The sequence below is a fragment of the Procambarus clarkii genome, chromosome 5 (assembly GCF_040958095.1).
Source record: "Procambarus clarkii isolate CNS0578487 chromosome 5, FALCON_Pclarkii_2.0, whole genome shotgun sequence".
Taxonomy (NCBI): domain Eukaryota; kingdom Metazoa; phylum Arthropoda; class Malacostraca; order Decapoda; family Cambaridae; genus Procambarus; species Procambarus clarkii.
Genome location: NC_091154.1, coordinates 14,687,788 through 14,713,489, shown reverse-complemented (window position 1 = coordinate 14,713,489; position 25,702 = coordinate 14,687,788). Strand labels below are relative to the sequence as shown.

Below are 25,702 nucleotides of genomic sequence, written 5' to 3'. Positions count from 1 at the left end.
CCAAAAAAGTCTCCCAGTCAAACTATCACTAATAGAGTAACCTCATTCATCTTTGCCAACATACAAGGACTGAAAACAAGAACAAACAACAAAGTACAGTTTCATAAATGGCCTCCTCACGGAATCAAATGCAGTATTTGGAGCTTTCACAGAAACCCATGCAGGGGATTTCTTAGACAGCGAGATCTGGATTCCAGGATATAACTTAAACAGGTGTGATAGGAAAATTAGGTCACATGGAGGAGTGGATCTGTATATTAGGGAAGACCTTGTATGCTCGGAGCTCCTTAACATTTCAAATGAGGTGGTAAAGGTACTGGGATTAAAAATAGAGAAAATAAATTTAGTGATTATTCTAATATACAAACCGCCTGATGCAACGGCTGAGGAATTCACAGAACAGATAAACAAAATAGAGAATAGCCTTGATAATTTGGAGAACCCGATACCTGTTTTTATCTTCCTAGGTGACTTCAACTTGCCTAGTCTCAGGTGGAGAATAGCAAACAATAATATTATACCAGGAAATCTATCAGGACCTAACCAACCACAGATTAGAGAACTACTTAGATTCTGTGACAAATTTTCACTCAGTCAGCAGATATCGGAGCCAACGAGAAATGAAAATATTCTAGATCTGGTCTTTACGAACAATGAAGACATTATCAGAGACATTACGATATCAGATACCACATACTCAGATCACAAGCTCATTGAAGTGCAAACGACCATCAATACTCGGAATAGACCTAAAACGTTGATAAAGCGAGAGGGGCTATTCAGTAAATTCAATTTTAATAATAAAAGGATAGACTGGGAGATAATAAACAGGGAACTTACAAACATTCCATGGGAAACTGTTCTAAGTAATACAAGTCCTACAGAAGGAATAGAAAAACTGACTTCGGAAGCGTATCAAGTCTGTCTGAAACATGTTCCTTTGAGGAAAGCCAGAAAGAGAACGCAGACGACACTATAAACGCAGGAAAAAAATAACGGAATTGCTTTTGCAGACACAAATTTCCCGACAAAGAAGGAATAATTTAAATAGGGAGATTGAAGAAATCGAGCGGAAATTGAAACACTCATATGAAACTGAAGAAAGGCAGTTAGAACAGAAAGCAATTCAGGAAATAAAGAAAAATCCAAAATATTTCTTCACATATGCGAAATCAAAAGCAAAAACCATTGCCAGTATTGGACCTATTCGTACAAGTGAAGGTTCTCTCTGTCTCTCTCTCTGTCTTTGTGTGTCTCTCTCTCTCTGTCTCTCTCTCTCTCTGTCTCTCAGTCTCTCTGTCTGTCTCTCTCTCTCTCTGTCTCTCTCTCTCTGTCTCTCTCTCTCTCTCTGTCTCTCTCTCTCTGTCTCTCTCTCTCTCTGTCTCTCTCTCTCTCTGTCTCTCTCTCTCTCTGTCTCTCTCTCTGTCTCTCTCTCTCTCTCCGTCTCACTGTCTCTCTCTCTCTCACTGTCTCTGTCTCTCTGTAACGAGAGGCGCGGGGGGTCGGGTAACGAGAGGCGCGGGGGGTCGGGTAACGAGAGGCGCGGGGGGTCGGGTAACGAGAGGCGCGGGGGGTCGGGTAACGAGAGGCGCGGAGGGGTCGGGTAACGAGAGGCGCGGGGGGGTCGGGTAACGAGAGGCGCGGAGGGGTCGGGTAACGAGAGGCGCGGAGGGGTCGGGTAACGAGAGGCGCGGGGGGTCGGGTAACGAGAGGCGCGGGGGGTCGGGTAACGAGAGGCGCGGGGGGGGTCGGGTAACGAGAGGCGCGGGGGGGGGGTCGGGTAACGAGAGGCGCGGGGGGGTCGGGTAACGAGAGGCGCGGGGGGTCGGGTAACGAGAGGCGCGGGGGGTCGGGTAACGAGAGGCGCGGGGGGTCGGGTAACGAGAGGCGCGGGGGGTCGGGTAACGAGAGGCGCGGGGGGTCGGGTAACGAGAGGCGCGGGGGGTCGGGTAACGAGAGGCGCAGGGGGTCGGGTAACGAGAGGCGCGAGGGGTCGGGTAACGAGATGCGCGGAGGGTCAGGAAATAGTGGGTCATGGCTAGAACCGATACTTTTCCACGTAACACACGAACAAATTTTCTGTGTATTATCACAAAATTTTAGTTGTTGCAGTTCTTAGCGTGTCACAAAGTCCAAGTTGACGACAGGCTCCCTAAGCATCACAAAGGTAATGACGGTATAAAAAAAAATTCCACTATGGGCTCACCATAGCCCGTACTGCTTGGAACTTTTTTTTTGTTCCGAGTAGCTGAATCTAAAAACAACAACGATGACTGTCAAAAATACTAATTGGTGAATAAATTCCTCCACAGTTTTATCCAGTCATTTCCTGGTATGGGTGTGATGGGGAGTTTCGCCTTCATCAGCCAGAGGTTGTGGCCAACCTGTGGGGACAACGCAAGAGTAAACCAAATATGAATTACGAGAAACTATCAAGAGCGCTCAGGTACGATTCATGTCAATGGTTTATGAAGAGGTTTTGAGTGTTAACCCTTAATTGCTAAGTTAATTAAAAGTCCTACAATGTGGTGTGCATGAAAAATAAAAATGGCCTATAAGTCACATGGAAAAGTCGTATATTGTGATTTGGACAAAAGATAATTATTGATAGTGATTGGCGTTTCAAGCTACTGTTCAAAACTACCATAATCATAATATTGGCAAGATAGCCTCATTTGCATTGGTCTGTTGGAGATGTATTGTTTGATATATTTCCTGTGTAGTTTAAATGATTTCTTTTCTGTGAGGAGCCCCATTATCAGAATCCTGGTCATTTTTATCACAGTCAGGGGTCTTCTGTGATAATATTATCGCTAAATAATAGCATGAACATAATTATTATGGCATTTTTAGGCAATGCTGTGGTCACAAGCTGAACAGCAGTGCTGTGAGCTCATGCTGTGGGCGTCAAGCCTGGTGGCTCACTCAATACTGAGGCCCTCACACCCGGAAATTTAGCCCACGATTTAAAAAAAAAATGCGTCTGTTTACAAGAGCCCTGATGAAAGTGAGGTGAACCCCGTGTATCTGCTGGACGTTTAAATCTTGCGTACTACTCCAATACATCATATGATGGGATACGCAATTTATAGCAAGTCACTCAACCCATCATATGACGTGTTGCGCAGCTTAACCCTTAAAGTGCGCATCATGTCATATGACGTGTTGGAAGTTGTTCCAGTCAACTGCGCATCACGTCATATGATGTGTTGGAGTACTACGCAAGATTTAAACGGCCCGCGGATACACGGGGTTCACCACACCTTCATCAGGGCTCTTGTAAACAGATGCCATTTTTTTTTTTAAATCGTGGGCCAAACTCCCGGGTGTTATTGGCCTCAGTATTGAGTGAGCTACCAAGCCTGACGCACGCAGCATGAGCTAACAGCACTGCTGTTCAGCTTGTGACGACAACATCGCCTAAAAATGCCATAATATACTTGTTCATGCTATTATGTAGCGATGATATTATTACAGAAGACCCCCTGACTGATAAAACTGACCAGGGTTCTGATAATAGCAGGATTGTGGCGATATTTAGCGCTGTGCGCCATGGAGGGAGGAGTAATGCTGTGGGAGGGAGGGTGGTGGCGGTGTCTTCCGACTGCGTGTGGCCACCTTTTATTGACTGCACTCACCATACCAGCTTAGTGGTTCGCTATGGTGAACACAAATGTAGATACTTATATATAACGTGTGTATATAGGGTATAAACAGCAAGGGGAGAAGGTTGGGAGCCGCCATTTTGGTGAGGGCGGTGGCGTCGTCTGCACGACGCCACCGTGCAGACGACGGTGTTGTTTACTGGTTACCACGATGGTCTTTGGACACCATACCAGTTTACTTGTACAAGTATGGTGAATAAAACAGGTAGATATTTATATATAATGTGTGTATATAGCGTAATAACACCACAAACAGTATTGTTGGAGGAGAAATATTAATGCGTCTGGCCTTGAGGGCGGCAGCCATCAGCTGACTATGTGAGGTCCTTCGTCTTTATACCTTTACTCACCATACAAGCTTAGATGTACAGTTATGGTGAACAAAACATGTAAATACTTATATATAACGTCTGTATATAAAAGCAAAATCAGTATGGTGGGTGGAGAATGGTGGCAAGTCAGGTGAGGTGAGGGAGGGAGGGAGGGAGTGGCAGCCAGTGGAGGGCTGCCACTGCCACTCAGCATGCCAACTTAGTGGCTCGTTATGGTGAACACGAATGTAGATACTTATATATAGCGTCTGTATATAGTGAATAAAAGCAAAAACAGTATTGTGGGAGGAGAATGTGGGTGAGTCAGATGACTTGAGGGAGGGCGTGAGTGGCTGGCTGGTACACGGTGGTCACTCGTCATTACTTTTTGACTCATAATAGCTACTTAGTGGTTCGTTATAGTGAACAAAACATGCAGATACTTATATATAACCTGTGCTTATAGTGTAATAACCGACAAAGTATTTGTTCACTGATTGATGAACATAATTGAATCAACAATATGCACACCATATTTTTGAGTACAGCAATGATTCACTCATTTTATTATATAAATATATCAAACTACACACTATTGAATAATATTACAGCAAAAAAAACTATGAAAAATCAATCGGAGACATTGAAATAATTAGGTAATTATCTCTTTGTGGCAACTCCAGCCTGACAGCTGGCGATCAACAGACCGCCTGGGACACACGCTGAGTCAGTGCCTATTTTTTGCCAGACTTCCCCGCCCTCTAGCGGGCAACATATGCCACTTACAATTTTTTTATTATTTTTCCAGTGATCAGTGAACACAAATTAACGGGTTAGGAAGAAAAAATAATTTTTTTTTTTCAAAATTACATGCGCCTGTGGGGAAGAAAGGATATTATACCCCTAGCATGTTAAGGGTTAAGTGTCTGTAATTTTTCAAGTAACATTCAGGTAAGATATATTTTATACAGACATAATCTTGGTCCACCACTATAGTGCCTTCTACCCTGTGACGTCACAGATTCACGGCACATTGTTTTGATTTGTCAAGAGGCTGTTGTGTTCATTCTGTGACTTTGTTGGACATATCTGCACAATCAAGGAACATCCGTGCACCATGTCGGCTCCAAATGCACTCATTGTGTCAGTGATGGCTGACTGGTGGGTGGATGGGCAGGCAGGCAGGGACGGAGAGGCTGAAATGTTGGCAGGCAGAGGCTGAGAGGTAGGTGGGGAGGGAGAGGCAGGGAGGGAGGGAGGCAGGCAGGCAGAACTCTGGAGGGAGGCAGGCAGGGAGGAAGAGGATGGAGATGGATGGATGAATGGATGGATGGAGGGAGGGAGGGAGGGAGGGAGGGAGGGAGGGAGGGAGGGAGGGAGGGATGGATGGATGGATGGATGGATGGAGGGAAGGATGGATGAATGTAGGGAAGGAGGGAGGGATGGATGAATGTAGGGAAGGAGGGAGGGAGGGAAGGATGGAGGGAGGGAGGGAGGGAGGGATGGAGGGAGGGATGGAGGGAGGGAAGGATGAAGGGAAGGAGGGATGGAGGGAGGGAAGGAGAAAGGGAGGGAAGGAGGAAGAGAAGGAAGGAGGAAGAGAAGGAAGGAGGAAGAGAAGGAAGGAGGGATGGAGGGAAGGAGGAAGAGAAGGAAGGAGGGAGGGAAGGAAGAGAAGGAAGGAAGGAGGGAGGGAGGGAAGGAGGAAGAGAAGGAGGGAGGGAGGGAAGGAGGGATCGAGGGATGGGTGTTGAGTTGAGGTGAAACAGTGTAATTACCTAAGTAATTACCTAAGTGTAGTTACAGGATGAGAGCTACGCTCGTGGTGTCCCGTCTTCCCAGCACTCTTTGTCATATAACGCTTTGAAACTACTGACGGTCTTGGCCTCCACCACCTTCTCACTTAACTTGTTCCAACCGTCTACCACTCTATTTGCGAAGGTGAATTTTCTTATATTTCTTCGGCATCTGTGTTTAGCTAGTTTAAATCTATGACCTCTTGTTCTTGAAGTGCCAGGTCTCAGGAAATCTTCCCTGTCGATTTTATCAATTCCCGTTACTATTTTGTATGTAGTGATCATATCACCTCTTTTTCTTCTGTCTTCTAGTTTTGGCATGTTTAATGCTTCCAACCTCTCCTCGTAGCTCTTGCCCTTCAGTTCTGGGAGCCACTTCGTAGCATGTCTTTGCACCTTTTCCAGTTTCTTGATGTGCTTCTTAAGATATGGGCACCACACAACAACTGCATATTCTAGCTTTGGCCTAACAGAAGTCATGAACAATTTCTTTAGTATATCGCCATCCATGTATTTAAATGCAATTCTGAAGTTAGAAAGCATCGCATAGGCTCCTTGCACAATATTCTTTATGTGGTCCTCAGGTGATAGTTTTCTATCTAGAACCACCCCTAGATCTCTTTCTTTATCAGAATTCTTTAAAGATTTCTCACATAATATATAGGTTGTATGGGGTCTATGTTCTCCTATTCCACATTCCATAACATGACATTTATTAACATTAAATTCCATTTGCCAGGTGGTGCTCCATATACTTATTTTGTCCAGGTCTTCTTGAAGGGCATGACAATCATCTAAATTTCTTATCCTTTCTATTATCTTAGCATCATCAGCAAACATGTTCATATAATTCTGTATACCAACTGGTAGATCATTTATGTACACAATAAACATCACTGGTGCAAGAACTGAACCCTGTGGTACTCCACTTGTGACATTTCTCCATTCCGATACATTGCCTCTGATTACTGCCCTCATTTTTCTATCAGTCAGAAAATTTTTCATCCATGATAGAAGCTTACCTGTCACCCCTCCAATATTTTCCAGTTTCCAGAACAACCTCTTATGTGGAACTCTGTCGAAAGCCTTTTTTAGGTCCAGATAGATGCAGTCAATCCAACCATCTCTTTCCTGTAATATCTCTGTGGCTCGATCATAGAAACTGAGTAAATTCAATACACAGGATCTTCCAGATCGAAAACCATACTGTCTGTCTGATATTATATCATTTCTCTCCAGCTGTTCTACCCATTTAGTTTTGATTAGTTTTTCCAATACTTTCACTATTACACTCGTCAATGATACAGGTCTATAATTGAGGGGGTCTTCCCTGCTGCCACTTTTGTAGATTGGAACTATGTTAGCCTGTTTCCACACGTCTGCTACGATTCCTGTACACAGGGATGCCTGAAAGATCAGGTGAAGTGGAATGCTGAGCTCAGATGCACATTCTCTCAGAACCCATGGTGAAACGCCATCTGGGCCAGCTGCTTTGTTCTTACCGAGCTCCTTTAGCATATTTTCCACTTCATCTCTAGACACCTCTATCCGCTCTATGTTGTTCTCTGGAATTCTTATTGCGTCTGGTTCTCTGAAGATTTCATTTTGTACAAACACACTTTGGAACTTTTCATTTAATGTTTCGCACATTTCCTTTTCATTTTCCGTGAATCTGTTTCCCATTTTCAACCTCTGTATATTATCTTTTACCTGCAATTTGTTGTTTATGAATTTGTAGAATAGGCCCGGTTCTGTTTTACATTTATCTGCTATCCCTTTTTCAAAATTTCTTTCTGCCTCTCTCCTTACTGCTGTATAGTTGTTTCTCGCATCTTTGTATCGCTGGTATGTTTGGGGGTTTGGCCTCTTCCTATACTGATTCCATTTTTGTGTCTTTTGGTCTCTTGCCCTCTCACAATTTCTGTCGAACCAATCCTGTTTTCTGGCCCTGCATCTCTGTTTTGGTATGAATGTTTGTGTGCCTTCCTCGTATAGTTTTAAAAATTTGGCATACATTTCATTTACTTCCCTGCCTATCAACAATTCTGTCCAATTACACTCGTTAAAAAAATTTCGAAGTTCCCCATAGTTGCCTCTCCTTAAATCGAGTTTATCAACTGTTTCAATGTCCCCATTTTCTTCTAGATGATATCTTAAAGCATATTTAATGTCTAACAGGACGTGATCACTCTTTCCCAAGGGAGGAAGGTACTGGATGTCAAAAATCTCTTCTTCTTTCCTGGTGAATACTAGATCCAGTACTGACGGTACATCTCCTTCCCTCATTCTTGTGGCTTGCTTTATGTGTTGATACAAGAATGTCTCCAGAATGAGGTTCACAAATCTGCATGTCCAAAAGTCCTCCGTTCTTGCTTCATAGGCCTCCCAGTCTATTGCTCTAAAGTTGAAGTCCCCCAGTATCAACAGTCGTGATTTATCTTTATCTGCTTGTACAATAATATCTCTCATGACCATTATGAGGCCCTCTCGTTTGTCATCCAGTTCTTCCTTTGTCCATGTGTTGCTTGCTGGTGGGCTGTAGGTATTTACAATTATCAGCTTATCATCCTGATTCCAGACCTGCAATGCCATTATGTCAATATCTCGAGGGTTTTCAAATATTAACTCTTTTTACCTTCAGGTGTTTTTTCACCAGTACAGCCACTCCTCCTCCCTTCCTAGTTTTCCTGTCACGTCTCCAAACTGAATAGCCTCTTGGGAATATGACTTCATTTATTATATTTCCTTCAAGTTTTGTCTCTGATAATGCAACAATATCTGGGACCCTAAGCTGGATTACATCTTGCAACTCCAAAGTTTTTGACCTCACTCCATCTATGTTGGTATATACAATTTTCAGGAACATGTTCCCTTTTCCTTTGCTCTTTACTCCCCCTTCCACTAATGATCTTGTTGCTTTGTTTTTATGTACCATTTCACAAGCTTTCCAGTCCCTGTCACTTTGTAAAAAAAAGAATTTCTGTCTTCTTCATTTCTATCCCCATTTAGACGTTTTGCCTCAATTAGGTTCATTTTCAACTTTTCTCTGTCTTCCTTGGAGAGGTCTTGTCTTATTGACCAAAGTTTGCCAACCTCATCACTCTGCAGTTTCCTGGCATTTCTTAGCACTTCCATCATGTTTTCCATCACTCCATTAAACGTCACCCTTAAGGGGCGGTTCTTTTCTTTCTCATATTTTCCTATTCTTCTAAAATCACTGACATTTTCCTTTGAGCCTTCTCCTAAACCTACTATTTTCTCTATGATTTTCATCTCTTCTGCCGCTCGGTCCACCCTAGATGAAATTTCCTTCTCTAAACATCCAAAAATGATAATGGACTTAGTTCTATCTGCAGTGTTTTGTACCCGTTTACTGTTGGTAACCAGTTCTTTCCTAATTGCTTGCCTAATTTCTGCTTCTTGTTGGTCATTTCTGGTTTTGACTTCCGAACACACTTCTTTGATAGTCTCTTTCTCTTTTACAACTTCAGCATATGTCGCTTTTATTTCTTCTTTATACTTTTCTAGTTCTTTATTCACCTCCTCTATGTGAGTTGTCAGTGAAGTTTCCAGTTGGAGATCCTTACCTAACTCTATGTTAGCCCTTAGGCTTGCTTGGAGTTGTTCACCATATGAGTCTATTTTCTTGTTTATTTCTTCAAAGTCACCACACTTCACTTTCCATGCCTCATTTTCTTTCACTAGTTCCTTGATTTGCTCCTCCTGATTTGTTACCTTGTCTGTTAATGCAGTAATAATCTTACCTTGTTGCAGCATACTCCCTTTTAGAGTGCAAAGCTCACTCCAAAGAGCTCCATTGTCCTCTTCCAATTTAAGCACTTTTTCTTCATACTTCTTTTGCATATCCTCAATTATCTCTAACCTGCCAAGAACACCTCCTTTCCTTATATCTTGTGTTGTGTTGTGTTGTATATCTTATGTGTGTGTGTGTGTGTGTGTATGGGATGTATGGATGTATTCTTCAAATTTTGGATGTACATCGTCATATATATTTTTGGTTACAGATTTTGTTTAGTAATATTATTAGGATAATAAAAAGTTATAAAATACTTGTTTTGTGAATGCTTTATTGTATTAGATGAAGATTCTCCAGGCTGTCTCTGGCTGGCTGGCAATCTACTGAGCCATTTCCCAAGGGGGTTGGGAGGAGGCAGGAAGTGAGGTTGTGGGGGAGAGCAGGAGTAAGGGAGGTGGGGGAGAGGTGCAGTGAGGGTGAGGGAGGGGACGATACAGGTAGGTGGCCTGCTTGCCATGTGAGGACCCCCTGATGCCAAAACAAACCCAATACCGACCTTCAGTAATATCGACCGCCAGACAGTCATATGAGGCTCTAGATACCGGTCGTTATTACCGGCAGATCGGTATAAAAGAGGCTGTTAAATTGAGTGGATACTGTATTGCGCAGTTTCGGTAAAGTTACTCCCATCGAAAGAGATAGAGGACACGGCAAACCTCCAATCAGAAGTAGATCAGGTCTTTCTATGGGCTACAGAAAATAATATGGTGTTTAACAAAGATAAGTTCCAGCTCATGCGCTATGGAAAAAATGAAAATATAAAAACGGAAACCACGTACAAAACTCTGGCAAATCATGACATAGAACGAAAAGGCAATGTAAAGGATCTGGGTGTACTCATGTCGGAAGACCTTACCTTCAAAGAACACAATAAAGTATCCGTCACAACTGTAAGAAAAATGACAGGTTGGATAATAAGAACGTTTCACACTAGAGATGCTATACCGATGATGATACTTTTCAAAATGCTTGTGCTCTCTAGAGTGGAGTACTGCTGCACAATGACAGCCCCTTTCAAAGCTGGAGAAATTGCTGACCTGGCGAATGTGCAGAGATCCTTTACTGCTAGAATCCACTCAGTAAAACATCTAAACTATTGGGACCGACTAAAGAGCCTAAATCTGTACTCCCTTGAGCGCAGGCGGGAGAGATACATAATAATTTACACGTGGAAAATATTAGAGGGGCTGGTCCCAAACCTGCACACAGAAATAACATCCCATGAGACCAGAAGACATGGCAGGATGTGCAGAATACCCCGGTTGAAAAGCAGAGGTGCAACAGGTACTCTGAGAGAGAACTCTATCAACATCAGAGGCTCGAGACTGTTCAACACGCTTCCACTACACATAAGGGGCATAACTGGCTGACCTCTCACAATGTTCAAGAGAGAACTGGATAAGCACCTCCAAAGGATACCTGATCAACCAGGCTGTGACTCATACGTCAGGCTGTGAGCAGCCACGTCCAACAGCCTGGTTGATCATTCCAGCAACCAGGAGGCCTGGTCGACGACCGGGCCGCGGGGACGCTAAGCCCCGGAAGCACCTCGAGGTATCGTGTATATATGTATTGCATGGTCTAAGGGTTAAACATGTCAAAACATAATAAAATAGTTTTTTCCACAAAATATTCTTGTAAAATAGGAGTGCATCTTGTGCGAGGGTGCATCTTTTACGGCGGCAAATGTGGTAAGTATATAAATAAATAAATAAATAAAAATTTACATGTGAATTTTGCCCTTGGACACGATAATATAGTTTTCTCTATGTTGACTCTCCCAGATACTACTACGACACCGATATGGTAGCTAAAGTGTCGGGCAAAAGGTTTGTATATAGGTTCGTTTTGGATCTGAAACGAGTCGTTGGGTACAGTGCAGACGAGCTCCGGCTACAGGTGGAGGAGTGCCGATCACGAGAGGGCCTCTCGCTTGACATCTCTCCCACGGTAGTTCTACACGCCTTGTGAGAGTTTGTCACCCAAGCATACAAGCAGTTGGACATAAATTTTGTGTGTATATAAGTACAGTATATAAGATGTTTATGATTTGATATGGTATTTTTGAAGATATGTAATGTAATGTATATATGTATGTATATATGTTTGTGTATGCCACTGCTGTATTACCAAATGTGTAATATTTTTTACGTTTTCATATACTGTATGTGATAAATGTACTAATTCATGTATGACAACTAATTTTGATGTACCCATCAAAATCGTAACAGAAGCTTGAATACTTTGAACAGCATGTTGTCTCTGTATAGACCGCTAAGTGCAGTACATAATCATCAGAAATTATGTAATGAAAATAACATTCACCAGGCGGTTATGCAAGCACTTGCATACCCGTACACCTTTTCTCAACCTTGCCGGCTTCATTTACACTTGTTAAACAGTTTGAGCTCTGAAGCACAGGGAGGCTATCTATAACAATATAGGAATAACATTTGATTGGAAAAATTTTGATGCTTATAAACTGTTTGATAAATGTAAACAAAGCAGCCAAAGATAGAGAAAGGTAAATGGGTTTGTAAGTAAATACTTGTTGAGTCCTGGTCTTGACTATCATGTATGTATAAAACTTGCTGGTTCTATCTCTGGTGTGTGTACAGTTTGTGTACAATATACAGTCTGTTTGGCTATGTATTTATCTACTTGCCTGCCTTTCTATCTATCTATCTCTATATATTCTTGATGCTTTATGAGCTCTGAGCCTCTGATGCTGATGGATGTATCACATCACATTGGTTCTCATCTCGGACTTGACTACCTCGGGTACCTGTGGTGAACGCATGTGTGTTGGAGGTAGCCACACGTGCCTCAGCATTTTCAGCAATGTTATGATACTTGATACCTTATATCATCTCCTGGCAAGAGTGCAATTTGTAAAGTGTATAATTATCCAAGTGTAGTTAGTGGAAGCGAGCTATGCTCGTGGTGTCCTAGTTACAGGATTAGAGGTACACTTGTGGTGTCATAGTTGCAGGACGAGAGCTACTCTCATGGTGGTGTAGCTGCAGGACGAGAGCTACTCTTATGGTGGTGTAGCTGCAGGACGAGAGCTACTCTTATGGTGGTGTAGCTGCAGGACGAGAGCTACTCTTATGGTGGTGTAGTTGCAGGACGAGAGCTACTCTTATGGTGGTGTAGCTGCAGGACGAGAGCTACTCTTATGGTGGTGTAGCTGCAGGATGAGAGCTACTCTTATGGTGGTGTAGCTGCAGGATGAGAGCTACTCTTATGGTGGTGTAGCTGCAGGACGAGAGCTACTCTTATGGTGGTGTAGTTGCAGGACGAGAGCTACTCTTATGGTGTTGTAGTTGCAGGATGAGAGCTACTCTTATGGTGGTGTAGCTGCAGGACGAGAGCTACTCTTATGGTGGTGTAGCTGCAGGACGAGAGCTACTCTTATGGTGGTGTAGCTGCAGGATGAGAGCTACTCTTATGGTGGTGTAGCTGCAGGACGAGAGCTACTCTTATGGTGGTGTAGCTGCAGGACGAGAGCTACTCTTATGGTGGTGTAGCTGCAGGACGAGAGCTACTCTTATGGTGGTGTAGCTGCAGGACGAGAGCTACTCTTATGGTGGTGTAGCTGCAGGACGAGAGCTACTCTTATGGTGGTGTAGCTGCAGGATGAGAGCTACTCTTATGGTGGTGTAGTTGCAGGATGAGAGCTACGCTCATGGTGGTGTAGTTGCAGGACGAGAGCTACTCTTATGGTGGTGTAGTTGCAGGACGAGAGCTACTCTTATGGTGTTGTAGTTGCAGGATGAGAGCTACTCTTATGGTGGTGTAGTTGCAGGATGAGAGCTACGCTCATGGTGTTGTAGTTGCAGGACGAGAGCTACTCTTATGGTGGTGTAGTTGCAGGACGAGAGCTACTCTTATGGTGGTGTAGTTGCAGGACGAGAGCTACGCTCATGGTGTTGTAGCTGCAGGACGAGAGCTATGCTCATGGTGTTGTAGTTGCAGGACGAGAGCTACGCTCATGGTGTTGTAGTTGCAGGACGAGAGCTACTCTGATGGTGGTGTAGCTGCAGGACGAGAGCTATGCTCATGGTGTTGTAGTTGCAGGACGAGAGCTATGCTCATGGTGTTGTAGTTGCAGGACGAGAGCTATGCTCATGGTGTTGTAGTTGCAGGACGAGAGCTACGCTCATGGTGTTGTAGTTGCAGGACGAGAGCTGTGCTCATGGTGTCCTAGTTGCAGGCCAAGAACTGCGCTCATGGTGTTGTAGTTGCAGGCCAAGAACTGCGCTCATGGTGTTCTAGTTGCTGGACGAAAGGTACACTCATAGCATCTTGTCTTCCCTAAAATTTTTGTTACATGAAGTTTTGAACTCGACTTCATGTTTATAATTACCTATTAGTTGTTTGTGATATAAATCGAGCTCGTGTTATTCCGTCCTTTGTGGGAAGATAGGTCTAGCTATCGGGTCCCACATGTTTTCAACAGTTTCGTGTTAATGCTCCCAATTTTCGGTGATTGAACCTAAATTACTCAGTCTGTGTATATTATGTTGGAAATCATTCCTTATTTGTGTTGGTATGTTTTGTGTCTTTATAATAACAAATTTTAGTCGTCTACCTGTATCAATGAGTATGGAATATAAATAGGCATAGCTCTAGAATTCAAAAGTATTTCTTGCCATTGGAGAAACAAATTTAAGTCGATTTAAGAAGCTTGAGAGTCATAAATATCTAGGGTCAACAGACCATAGTCAACAGCCGTGATATCTTTCCTTCGCAGGAGTACCTCGAGTGTGGTTACCAGTTGTTAATGTCACTCACTAACATCATTAGTGACTCATACTTTGGATATCAATCATTTTGTGTCCTTTTGCTCTCATATTAGCATCTTGAACTAGACTACTATTTATGTATATATATGTTGTACCTAGTATCCAGAATGTCGTACTCGGCCTACTATGCAAGGCCCAATTTGCCTAATAAGCCAAGTTTTCTTGAATTTATATATTTTTCTAAAAAAAATTTCTTATGAAATGATAAATCTGCCCATTTTGATATGCACAAGTTATTTTGTTTAAATTTGAGTTAAAATTAACGTAGATATATGACCGAACCTAACCAACCCTACCTAACCTACCCTATCTAAACCTAACCTATCTAAACCTAACCTAAACTAACACAACTCCATCAGTAATTTATGTTCTTAATATAATATAATAATAATAATTCAAATAAACTAATTGGAAACAATTTATTAAAAAAGAAAATCATTCGGCCTATTAGGCAAATTGGGCCTTGCATAGTAGGCCGAGAAGTGCGTTCTGGCTACTAGGTACGAGATACACACACGCACACACACGCACGCGCGCGCACACACACACACACACACACACACACACACACACACACACACACACACACACACACACACACACACACAACAAACTGGAAAAGGTGCAAAGACATGCTACTAAGTGGCTCCCAGAACTGAAGGGCAAGAGCTACGAGGAGAGGTTAGAAGCATTAAATATGCCAAAACTAGAAGACAGAAGAAAAAGAGGGGATATGATCACTACATACAAAATAGTAACAGGAATTGACAAAATCGACAGGGAAGACTTCCTGAGACCTGGAACTTCAAGAACAAGAGGTCATAGATTTAAACTAGCTAAACACAGATGCCGAAGAAATATAAGAAAATTCACCTTCGCAAATAGAGTGGTAGACGGTTGGAACAAGTTAAGTGAGAAGGTGGTGGAGGCCAAGACCGTCAGTAGTTTCAAAGCGTTATATGACAAAGAGTGCTGGGAAGACGGGACACCACGAGCGTAGCTCTCATCCTGTAACTACACTTAGGTAATTACACTTAGGTAATTACACCACACACACACACCACACAGACACACCCACCCACCCACCCCCCCCCCTCTACCTACCTACACCTACACACCTACATACATACACCTACATACATACATACATACATACACTGTTGTACACCACAAGTGATGCTAAATAGTGTTCTAGACTTGGTGCCTTATTTTGATAATTACTTAGAGTTCTGAACACAATTCATCCACACAGTGGGCACATGAGCACACACCTCCCAACAAGCAATTATGATTAAAATTCATCCACCGATCACAGTTAGGGGCAATGAGCTAGTAATACCTATACATTTGCAATATATAGGTCAGGGCTCCTCCAACAATTATGATTAGTTATAGCTCGAATTGACATGTGAAAATGAGCAATTGGCAAACTTCTATAAACCCCAACCTGTTCCTAAGTTGGTAGTGAGTAGTCCTTCTATATTGCACTTTGTCGTGTCCTTTGTTATCCTACTTTTCCATATTATTTCAAGTATTTTCCTTTGAGAGAAAAAGGGTAAATTTTTGATGATTTATGAACAAATTGTTTACAGATATTTGTAATTTTCTGTTGAAGTACTGTACTGCATAGAGTAAAGAAACAGTTACTCAAATATATATATATATATATATATATTATATATAATATATAATAATTTATTGGTGGAAAATTCTTTAAGAGGATTGTTAATAAAATTATTTGTTACTATAAGAACCACTGCATAGTCATGTTAAATATTCACATTGGTAAAGATTTTTTATTATATATCCTGTTATGAATATTTGAATGTTATTAAACATTGTTTCTGAAGTTCCTCTATAAAACCAGCATTGAATGTGATGAAGTGCCATAGGCAAGCATTAGTGGCTCCCTGAAGCTATTACAGTATATATTGATATAATAATAATAATAAAGCATAAAAACCCACACTTATGTATGTGTGAAATTTATATAAGGAATTTACACCAAGTCTTTCACACTCTCCTGAGTGCTTTATCAAGGTCCCAGTGTGGGGGGGGGGGAAGTAACTCGTGGGATTTATTAATTTTGCAATTTATGTGAATGAATTCTAATTTATAATTTATATTTAACCCTTGTGCTGCTAAGGGCTATTTGGCCTTGGTCACCCACAGGCACATAAAAAAAAAAAATTATTTATAAACCTGTTAATTTGTGTTCCCTGATCACGGGAAAACTAATAAAAAAAATCGTAAGTGGCATATTTTGGCCGTAATAGGGCGGGGAAGTCTCAAAAAAGAGGCGCTGACTCAGTATGCCTCCGAGAAGGTCTGCTCGGCCCCAGCTGTTAGGCAGGAGTGGCCACAAAGATATAATTACCTAATTATTTTAATGTCTCTGATTGATATTTTATTCATTTTTTGCTGTAATATTATTCAATAAGGTGTAGTGTGATATATTTATATAATAAAATGTGATTCATTGCTGTACTCAAAATTATGGTGTACATATTATTGATTAAATTATTGTGTTCTTAAAATAATAAACAAATATTTTGTCGGTTATTACACTATATACTCAGGTTATATATAAGTATCTGCATGTTTTGTTCACCATAACGAACCACTATGTTGATATTGCGAGTCAAAAAGCAACGAGGAGTGGCCAGCCAGCCTCTCGCTGCCACTCCCTCCCTCAATGATTCCTCACTCGCCCACATCCTCCTCCCACAGTACTGTTTCTGGGGGGAGCCCCTACGGCTCCTCGGAGCTATCCATGGCCGATATGGATACCCTAACTATTTTGCATCAGTCGATGTGGGTGGAGTTCTAGGCCTACCGGGGACCACGAGCCAGAACCTGGCCCCCTCAGAGAGGCACGGGGAGCAATGGCCCATAGAAATGCACATCTGATTTGGAGCATTCTATATCTGCCATCTACCTGGACAGGCACCCAGAAAGGTAAGCGCCACAAAACAAACCCCTATTCAGGTTAAACAACAAAAATCGACAAACGAGTGGACAGAACTCCCCCAGGAAAACGAACTAACAAGCATGACGTCACGCGAGCCGCGCCGCATGTCTGCGCAGCTTCCCCCTCCCCGGGAGGGGGAAGGGGGAGCCCCAGACCCCCGCGCCGGCGATCCCCGCCCCAGTTCCTCGGCTGATGGGATAATGCACGGTCGTGTGGCTCCAGCTCCAGTCTTGTTTCTGTGGTGTGACTTGTTTGCAGTGCTGCTCTTACATTGGTCGTGTGAGCTGGGAGTAGTATTCTCAGGTACTCGGGCTGCATGTGCTTAGGGTCACCTTCCCTGAGTGCCCTGTAAGTACTGCCCTTGGGGCTTGGGGTTGCCTTCCACAAGTCACCTTGGGTCTACCTCTGTTGGCTTTTCACTGCTTGGCGTTTGGCCACCCCGAGGGTTTGGGGGTTTCACTCCCTTGTTTACCTTGGGGTAAGTGGTAATTATAGCACTGGTGGGGCGCAGGGTACTGCGTAGCTAGTTTTCACCTATGACAGCGGCCGGCTCTGTTCCCTCTGGGTACGTTGTCCACTTGCGTGGTTTTTTTTTTATATTTGTTTTTGCCTGGTAGGGGGGTCTGCCTTGTGTTTCCCCCCCTTATATTAGGTTTGTTTGTGTGGTGGCACCCCCTGCTTTGCCCTCACGAGTGGACACGTCCCGTGGGTTCAGCTTTAGCAGTTTGCTTGGTAGTTTGGGGCGCCGGTTAGCAGTACCCTGCCTGGGATAACCCTTAGCAGACCCAGTCTAGGGGCCCTGAGAAACCCCCCGGGTTTCCTGGTCCTGGTCCTGCGTTTCAAAGTCCTGCGAGCTTTGTTGCTTGTTCGTGACTCCATTCACCCAGTCTGCTGATGAATTCCCGTGGGTGCAGGCAGCTCGCGCGTTGCAGGGTAGAATGTTGCAACGCGCTCTGGTTTGTCGCTTCCCCGGACGTCCCGATGCTGCCCCGCTTGTGTAGGGACCCAGACTTGGGGGGTTTTGGTTGCTTCGGCCTTGGTTCCTTCCATGCCCCCCTTGTTTTTCCCCCTCCTGCTTCCGGCCCCTACGCATCTGCAGGCTTCGGGGTCGGGGCGGGGTTAGAGGTTCTGAGACTTGGGCAGTTTCGGGGGTTGCCCCGTCCGGGGTAGCTGCGGAGGCATTCGAGTCTGTTCCTCCGGCCGATGCTCCGGGGTCTGACCAGTGGGCCCCTTCTCTTTCAGCTCTCTTGGCTGCCCCTGTTTTTTCTTGTGAGGCCGGGGCTTTGGAGGTCGACTCGGCCCCGGGGCCTGGTGCAGAGGCTCCTGGGGTTGGGGAGGAGCGGCCTTGGGGGCCTTGGGCTCCGTTGCGCCCCGCCTGGATTTCCGTCCTTCTGAGCGGGGCTTACTGTTGCGAGGAGTGGGGTTTTCTTTCCCCCCTCTGCGTACGATTTGGGCTTGGGTTCTGCTCCTCCCCGGGTTCGGTTCCGTCTTCAGGAGGTTTTCGGCTAACCGCATCTCTTCGCCTGCGGTGCGGTTGGCCTTTGCGGCTTCCTCCTGCGTGTCCCAGAGTTTGCCTCCAGACTGGTTCCTTCTGTTCTGGACAGGTTGGGCTCCTTGTAGCCGGTTGGGCTCCTTGTAGCCGTTTGGGCTCCTTGTAGCCGTTTGGGCTCCTTGTAGCCGTTTGGGCTCCTTTGTGGCCGTTTGGGCTCCTTGTAGCCGGTTGGGCTACTTCTCGCTTTATTGGGCTCCTTCTCGCCTTGTTGGGCTACTTCGTGCCTGGCTGGGCTACTTCGCGCCTGGTTGGGCTACTTCTCGCCTTGTTGGGCTACTTCTCGCCTTGTTGGGCTACTTCTCGCCTTGTTGGGCTACTTCGCGTCCTGCGCATGCGCAGTGGGAGTTTTTGGTTCCAGGAGGTGTGCACACGTGTTCTGCTTCCAAATCTCTCGGGGGGGCTTCGCCTCTCGCTCTTTTCTTAATCCAATCCGTGCCCCGTTGCTTTAGGGGTGTTCTGGGGTGCCACTGTGGGGAAATCATGAGGTTTTTCCCTGCGTTCTAGGGTGTTGAGCCTCCTTCGCTGCTCCCCTCCTCTCCAGCATGGGCGCACTGGCCGCCTCCGGCGGATACGGACTCGAACGCTTGCGTCATGGCCCTTCAGGGCCTATGTTCTGCAGGTGAGTTGGTGCGGTTTTGGCGTCTCCTTCGTCCTGACGCTGTTTTTGTTTTTGGGAGTAGGAATGGGTGTACATAGTACTTGAGAACGTGGACGGTATCACCCGAGGTGCCTACTGCAGGGCTATTAGCCCATACTGGGCAGCTCTTGTTCTCTCCACCTGATTCCTTCCTCGGTTCACGGGTGTCTGCGGGTGGCCTCTTGTCCCTTCCGTGGAGGTTCCTGCCTGTCCTCCTCCTGCCTCTCTCCTATGCTTGTCTAACCTTGCTTGAGTTCGGGGCCCCGCCTCCACCTTGTCTTCCACCTTGTTCCGCAGTACAACGGTGGGGGTGCCTGTTTGGTAGTAAGTTTTCCTGTGTCGGAGGTTTTGTGTTCACCTCCTTGTGCTTGCAGGTTGGGTTCTGGCTCTTTGTTTCTGCCTCTCCCCTGTCGTTTGCCTGTCGGGCGGATTCTGTGCTTCTTGGGTACTCTCATCTCTGCTCTTGGGGCTGTGTCTGGGGTCAGCCCATGTTGGGCTGCCTACTGTGTTCCTTTGATAGCCTGTTACACTGCACACGTTTCTTCTACCGTCCCTGTGGCTCAGTTGGGTGCTCGGTTTCCGCCTGTGTCCCCTTGTGTGCCACTCGTGTACGATTTATCTATCTTCTGTCGCTTCCTCGGGGAGTGTAATGACATTTTGCTGCGGTATTGGTACTGCAGCTGTGTGTCGGGGTTGGTTGTGCCGTTATGTTCAGCCCTTCCGTGCTCCCTCTGGGGCTCTCCTTCCTTGCCGGTCTTGCTTTGCCGGGCCTGGTTTTTTCATGTTCCTTGGTTTCACTGTCTTGTCCTCGCCTCATTGTGCTTGCTGGGGATGGGCTTGGGGTCTTCGTCTCGCCCCTCGCCTATCCTCCAGTTTCGGTTCAAGTTCCAGAGCCTAGTGGGCTCCCACTAAGAGGGAAGAGGGAAACTAATAAAATGTGATCATTAGAAATTCCTGTAAGAACCAGTGACTATGGATAAATATTAGGAAATATAATCACTTGAATAATTAATGGGCTGTATAAATAATTTACTTGAATCAAAGCCTCAAACACCTACATTGGGGGGTTATTGCTAGAACTTCATATATGTCTAGGAACTAGTGTGGTTCGTACACCAGTTCATTGTGTAATAACCTAATCTTAAGACCAATTAGAGAATCAATAGAAATTTGTCACCAATAAGAATATAAATCATGAGTATCGGAAATTAATCATTATAATAAACACGTATTATCTCCAGTGCTCAGTACTCTATAAATGATAATTAAAATACTGATAATTTGAATAATCAAAAATGCGAAAAGTCTTAGCTTAACCCTTAAACTGCGCAACGCGCCTGCAGGCTCACGTCTGGTTTGCGCAACACGCCTCCGGGTATTTGTATTTTTCACGTTCCATTCAAAACTCCCGCGGCTACATTGGGTTCACATCAGCTTCCTCAGGGCTTTTGTAAACAGACACCATCTTTAAAAAAAATAGTGGTCCACATTCCCGGGTGTTGGAGCCTCAGTAGTGTGTGAGCAACCAAGGCTGGCGCACGCAGTATGAGCGCACAGCACTGCTGTTCAGCATGTGACCACAGCATCGCCTAATAATGTCAAAATATATATATAACTTGTATTATTTAGCTATGATAGTGTTATATTAGAGCCTGAGTGTGATAATGACTGGGTACAATGTTCAAATATCAGTGATTCAATGCTGTTCACGATGTTCACAGCGCTAGCCACAGCACCACGGCATTATTTCGTTCATCTAGGAATCTTCAAATGATTTCTTATGTTCCTTTTCAAAATAAACGCGTGGTCAATTATTCATTTACAGGAATTAGTGACCAGGATTGTGATAATAGCAGGATTGTGGTTATAATTAGCGTTGTGCGTAGTATTGTGGAAGGAGGAATTTTGATGAGGGAGGGAGGGCGAGAATTGAGGTAGCCTCATTGTGTGTGTGTGGCTGCCACTCTTGTTTTGCTCACCATACTAGCTTAGTGGTTCGCTATGGGCAACACATATGTACATGGGTATATATAGTGTAAGAACAGCAACAGGAGAATGTTGAGAGGAGCTATTTTGGTGAGGGAGGTGACATAATCGTAGCGTCGTTTGCTGTGTGATTTTTCATGCAGTGTATGGTGGCCACTGTACTGTTTGGACACAATACCGGCTTACTTGCATAGTTCTGTTAAATAAAACATGTAGATAGGTATATAGGACATGTGTAATAAGAACTATAGCAATATGGTGGGAGGAGCAATGTTGGCGAGTAAGATGTTGGAGTGAGGGAGACTGGCTGGGTGTGGCTGCTCTCACTCAAGGTGTTCTGAATGTGTTCATGGCCAAATGCTCCTATTGGCCCATACGAGGCAGCTCCTATTGGCCCATACAAGGCAGCTGCTATTGGCACATACGGGGCAGCTGCTATTGGCCCATACGAGGCAGCTGCTATTGGCCCATACGAGGCAGCTGCTATTGGCCCATACGGGGCAGCTGCTATTGGCCCATACGGGGCAGCTGCTATTGGCCCATACGGGGCAGCTGCTATTGGCCCATACGAGGCAGCTGTTATTGGCCAATACGAAGCAGCTGCTACGCGATGTTCTGAATGTGTTGATGGTAAATGTATATAGTGTGTGACAGTGTATAGTGAGTACATATGTTGTAAATATACATAAATGAACATAAAACATTGGTGTGAATAACTGTATGATGGGAGGGGCAAAGTTGGCGAATACAATGTTGGAGAAGTGAGGGAGGGCTGGCTGGGTGTGGCAGCTCTCACTCGCGGTGTTCTGAACGTGTTGATGGTGAATGTATATAGTGTGTGACAGTGTATAGTGTGTAGATTGTATATATACACAAATTAGCATGATACATAGTAAATATGTGCTGCATATATGTACACAAGTTTCATGCACGTAACACAGTGTCTACGGACAGTACGTATGTTGTACTGCGATATTATAGTGTACGCGTTCATTATACATTGGACTGGCACATAAAAACAATGAAAATGTATTTGGAAAGGTGCGCAAAAAATGAACGAAAATATATTCGCGGCAACTCGCGCACCCCGCCCCGAGCGCCCCACCGCCCCCGAGAGCTTATGGCACGGGCGCACAGGGAATGATGACGTCACGCCCCAACTTCCGAACCCCATAGCAGCCAAAGTAAGTACAATTTCGACTTTTTTTTTACATACCCATACTGAGGAAAGGGTTTTTGACACTTTAAAAAGAAAAAAGAATTTTTTCCAGAGAATTTATTTCCTGCGCACTGCGGGGGTGTCACATTTGGAGGCAACGCAGTTAAGGGGTTAAAGACGTTTTCACAGACATCAGTTATGAATCATCCTCGGGATCTCCGGAATTCCTCGTAGAACACTAGGAGATGAATAACACGGGTAAAGTAACAGCTCGTGGAATTCCTCACACGCGAGCTGTAAATTAAAGGGATATTACGTAGCAATGTACTAGGCTACTAAATATCTGTATTCAAGAAATTGGGAATAAAATTTAGAATACTAACATGTGGTTTATTTATGTCGCTCGATGTGACGACAAGCTACCATGCTATATACAATCTCTAATGATGCATCAAAAGAGAGTTATATAAGTACTTAGCTAATAGGGCACTGTATAAGTTGAAGCTTGCCGAAACTTGCGTCCCAGGCTCTAGCGTCACAATGGCGAACACGTGGTGGCTAGCTCGGCTTGGATGTCGACGCGCTTATTTGGCCGGTCACGATGGATCATGTAGAACAAATTAACTAGTTCCGGGCTGAATGTCAGGTTAAATCTTGCTGACAATTCACCACAACGTATCCTAGACTGACACCAAACGAGTTGCTCAATTCCGCAACAAGTCTTCACGCCGCACACTGGCGACTTCTCCTCGAGCTGGCGTCCACCACCACAATGGCTTCTCCCTCTCCCCGGCGTCTCGCATTCGCCACAGAAATTATTTATCATGAATAATATTATTTCGCGCAGTTGTGGCTAAAATGCTTTGATAAAGACTGGGTTGTAATTCTAGGGAGCTAAATATTATTATTTTCTCATCTTACGATGGTAAACGAGAAATGGAGATGATTTTAGTTTTCTCCATGGCATTCACGCATGACGGTAAATTTATTACCTAATAACAATTATAACTAAAAACTCTCGATTTGGCATTATTTGGGAGTTATGTTATCGGTAAATAATTATCACACGGAATACTGATGTTTTTAGAGAATCACACTCAATTCTCTAACACACTGGATATAAATGTGTTTAACTTGGTAGAATCTGACACAATACTGGCGTTTGGTTATGTAAGAATTCCAGCATTATTGTACAGATACAATTATTAGTTCAAATAAACACTACTGTTAGTTAATTTTAGTTACTACAGTACTTAGTAGATTTTAGTAATAATTAATAATAATACAACAGTATTGTATTAGTGTTGGAAATTTCCAACACTAGTGCCCTCGAGGAGATACCAAATTTAATTTACAAAAAAGCCTCCAGATCTTTAGCCCCTGCTATTACATTGCTCTTCAACAAGTCACTTGAACTCCAAACCTTTCCAGACATTCTAAAAAAAGCAAGAGTAACCCCTGTCCACAAATGTGGTGATCTCACAGATGTTAACAACTACAGACCTATATCAATCCTGCCTAACTTGTCAAAAATATTTGAAAAACTAATCTACAAGCAGCTTTACTCTTTTCTAGCCAAACACAATATACTTAGCTCTTGTCAATATGACTTCAGACCCAAAAAAAGCACTAACCATGCACTTATTAGTATGATTAACTTGATTCACGCAGCTCTTGATAAAAAGGAGTTCCCTGTTGGGTTATTTGTGGACCTGCGTAAGGCTATTGACACTGTCAACCACCGAAACCTTCTTCTTAAATTACATCATTATGGAGTCAGAGGACATTCCCTGCAATACCTCAAATCTTACCTTACTGACAGGCTCCAGTATGTTTCTGTGAATAATACAATTTCTCCCACCCTACCCATCAACATTGGTGTTCCTCAGGGCAGCATACTTGGCCCTCTCCTCTTTCCTCATCTACATTAATGACCTTCCAAATGCCTCCCAACACCTCAAACCAATTCTATTTGCTGACGACACAACCTTCATTTACTCCAGTCCTGACCCCCTTGCTCTAAATGCCACAGTAAATACTGAGCTAAAGAAAGTCCATCTTTGGCTAACTGCCAACAAACTCACCCTTAACATTGACAAAACGTTCTATATTCTGTTTGGCAATAAATCCTCTAATCAAATAAATCTCAAAATAAACAATACCCGAATTTGTAACAAATTAGATGGCAAATTCCTTGGCGTTCTCATCGACCACAAGCTGAATTTCCAGGGACACATTCTAAATATATCAAAAAAAGTTTCAAAAACTGTTGGCATTCTTTCTAAGATCAGATATTATGTACCCCGCCCTGCCCTGGTGACTCTTTATTACTCCCTCATCTATGGTATTTGTGCTTTGGGTTCTACTACCCAAAATCATTTACGTCCTCTAATTACTCAACACAAAGCTGCTATTAGGACAATATCCAACTCTAGCCCCAGACATCACTCGGTACCCCTACTCAAATCTCTGAATATGTTAGATATTAAGTCACTGCACATTCTCTCGTGTATTTTACATATATAAAATGCTGAACTGTAATGCCAATCCTGACCTCAAAAGATTCATTGAAGGTTGTAACAGAAACCATGAGCACCACACCAGAAATAAATACAGTTTTGATATTCCTAGAGTGCGACTTAATCAAACTAGAAATGCTCTTCAAATCAAGGGACCCAGAATGTGGAATGACCTTCCCAACCATGTTAAAGACTGTACCTCTTTCAACCAGTTTAAGATAAAAACGAAGCACTACCTAATAAATTCCCTGTAACCTACCTTACCCCTCTGTTGTCAACCCATGTCTTTTTTTTTTTCTTTTTTCTTTTTTCAAAACAACGCTGTTTGAATGTAATTGTCTGTAATAATTTGTAATTGTATTTGTGCTGCTTTTTCAGCCATGTTTCCCCCTCTTTTACCTCTATTTTTATTTGTTCTCAACACATTTTATTCTTTATACCCATTAGTATTAAGCTTTAGTCATTAATGTTTTTCCTGCCC

At 43.8% G+C, this 25,702-nt stretch overlaps 1 protein-coding gene across 4 annotated transcripts in view; it reads left to right on the top strand.

Moving 5' to 3' along the window:
• The window catches only part of LOC138373500 (DNA-binding protein Ets97D-like), a 225,633-nt gene extending 202,559 nt beyond the window's left edge, over positions 1 to 23,074 (top strand). For 2 of the 4 annotated variants that reach the window (XM_069339736.1, XM_069339715.1), the window contains 2 exons: positions 2,313 to 2,446; positions 11,374 to 15,006. In XM_069339736.1, the coding sequence (XP_069195837.1) occupies positions 2,313 to 2,446; positions 11,374 to 11,560 (321 nt within the window). In that variant the 3' untranslated portion in view covers positions 11,561 to 15,006. Of the gene's footprint in view, positions 1 to 2,312; positions 2,447 to 11,373; positions 15,007 to 22,814 lie in introns of those variants that run through there. The other 2 variants (XM_069339722.1, XM_069339728.1) reach the window with 2 other exon arrangements.
• Positions 23,075 to 25,702: the final 2,628 nt, after the last annotated feature.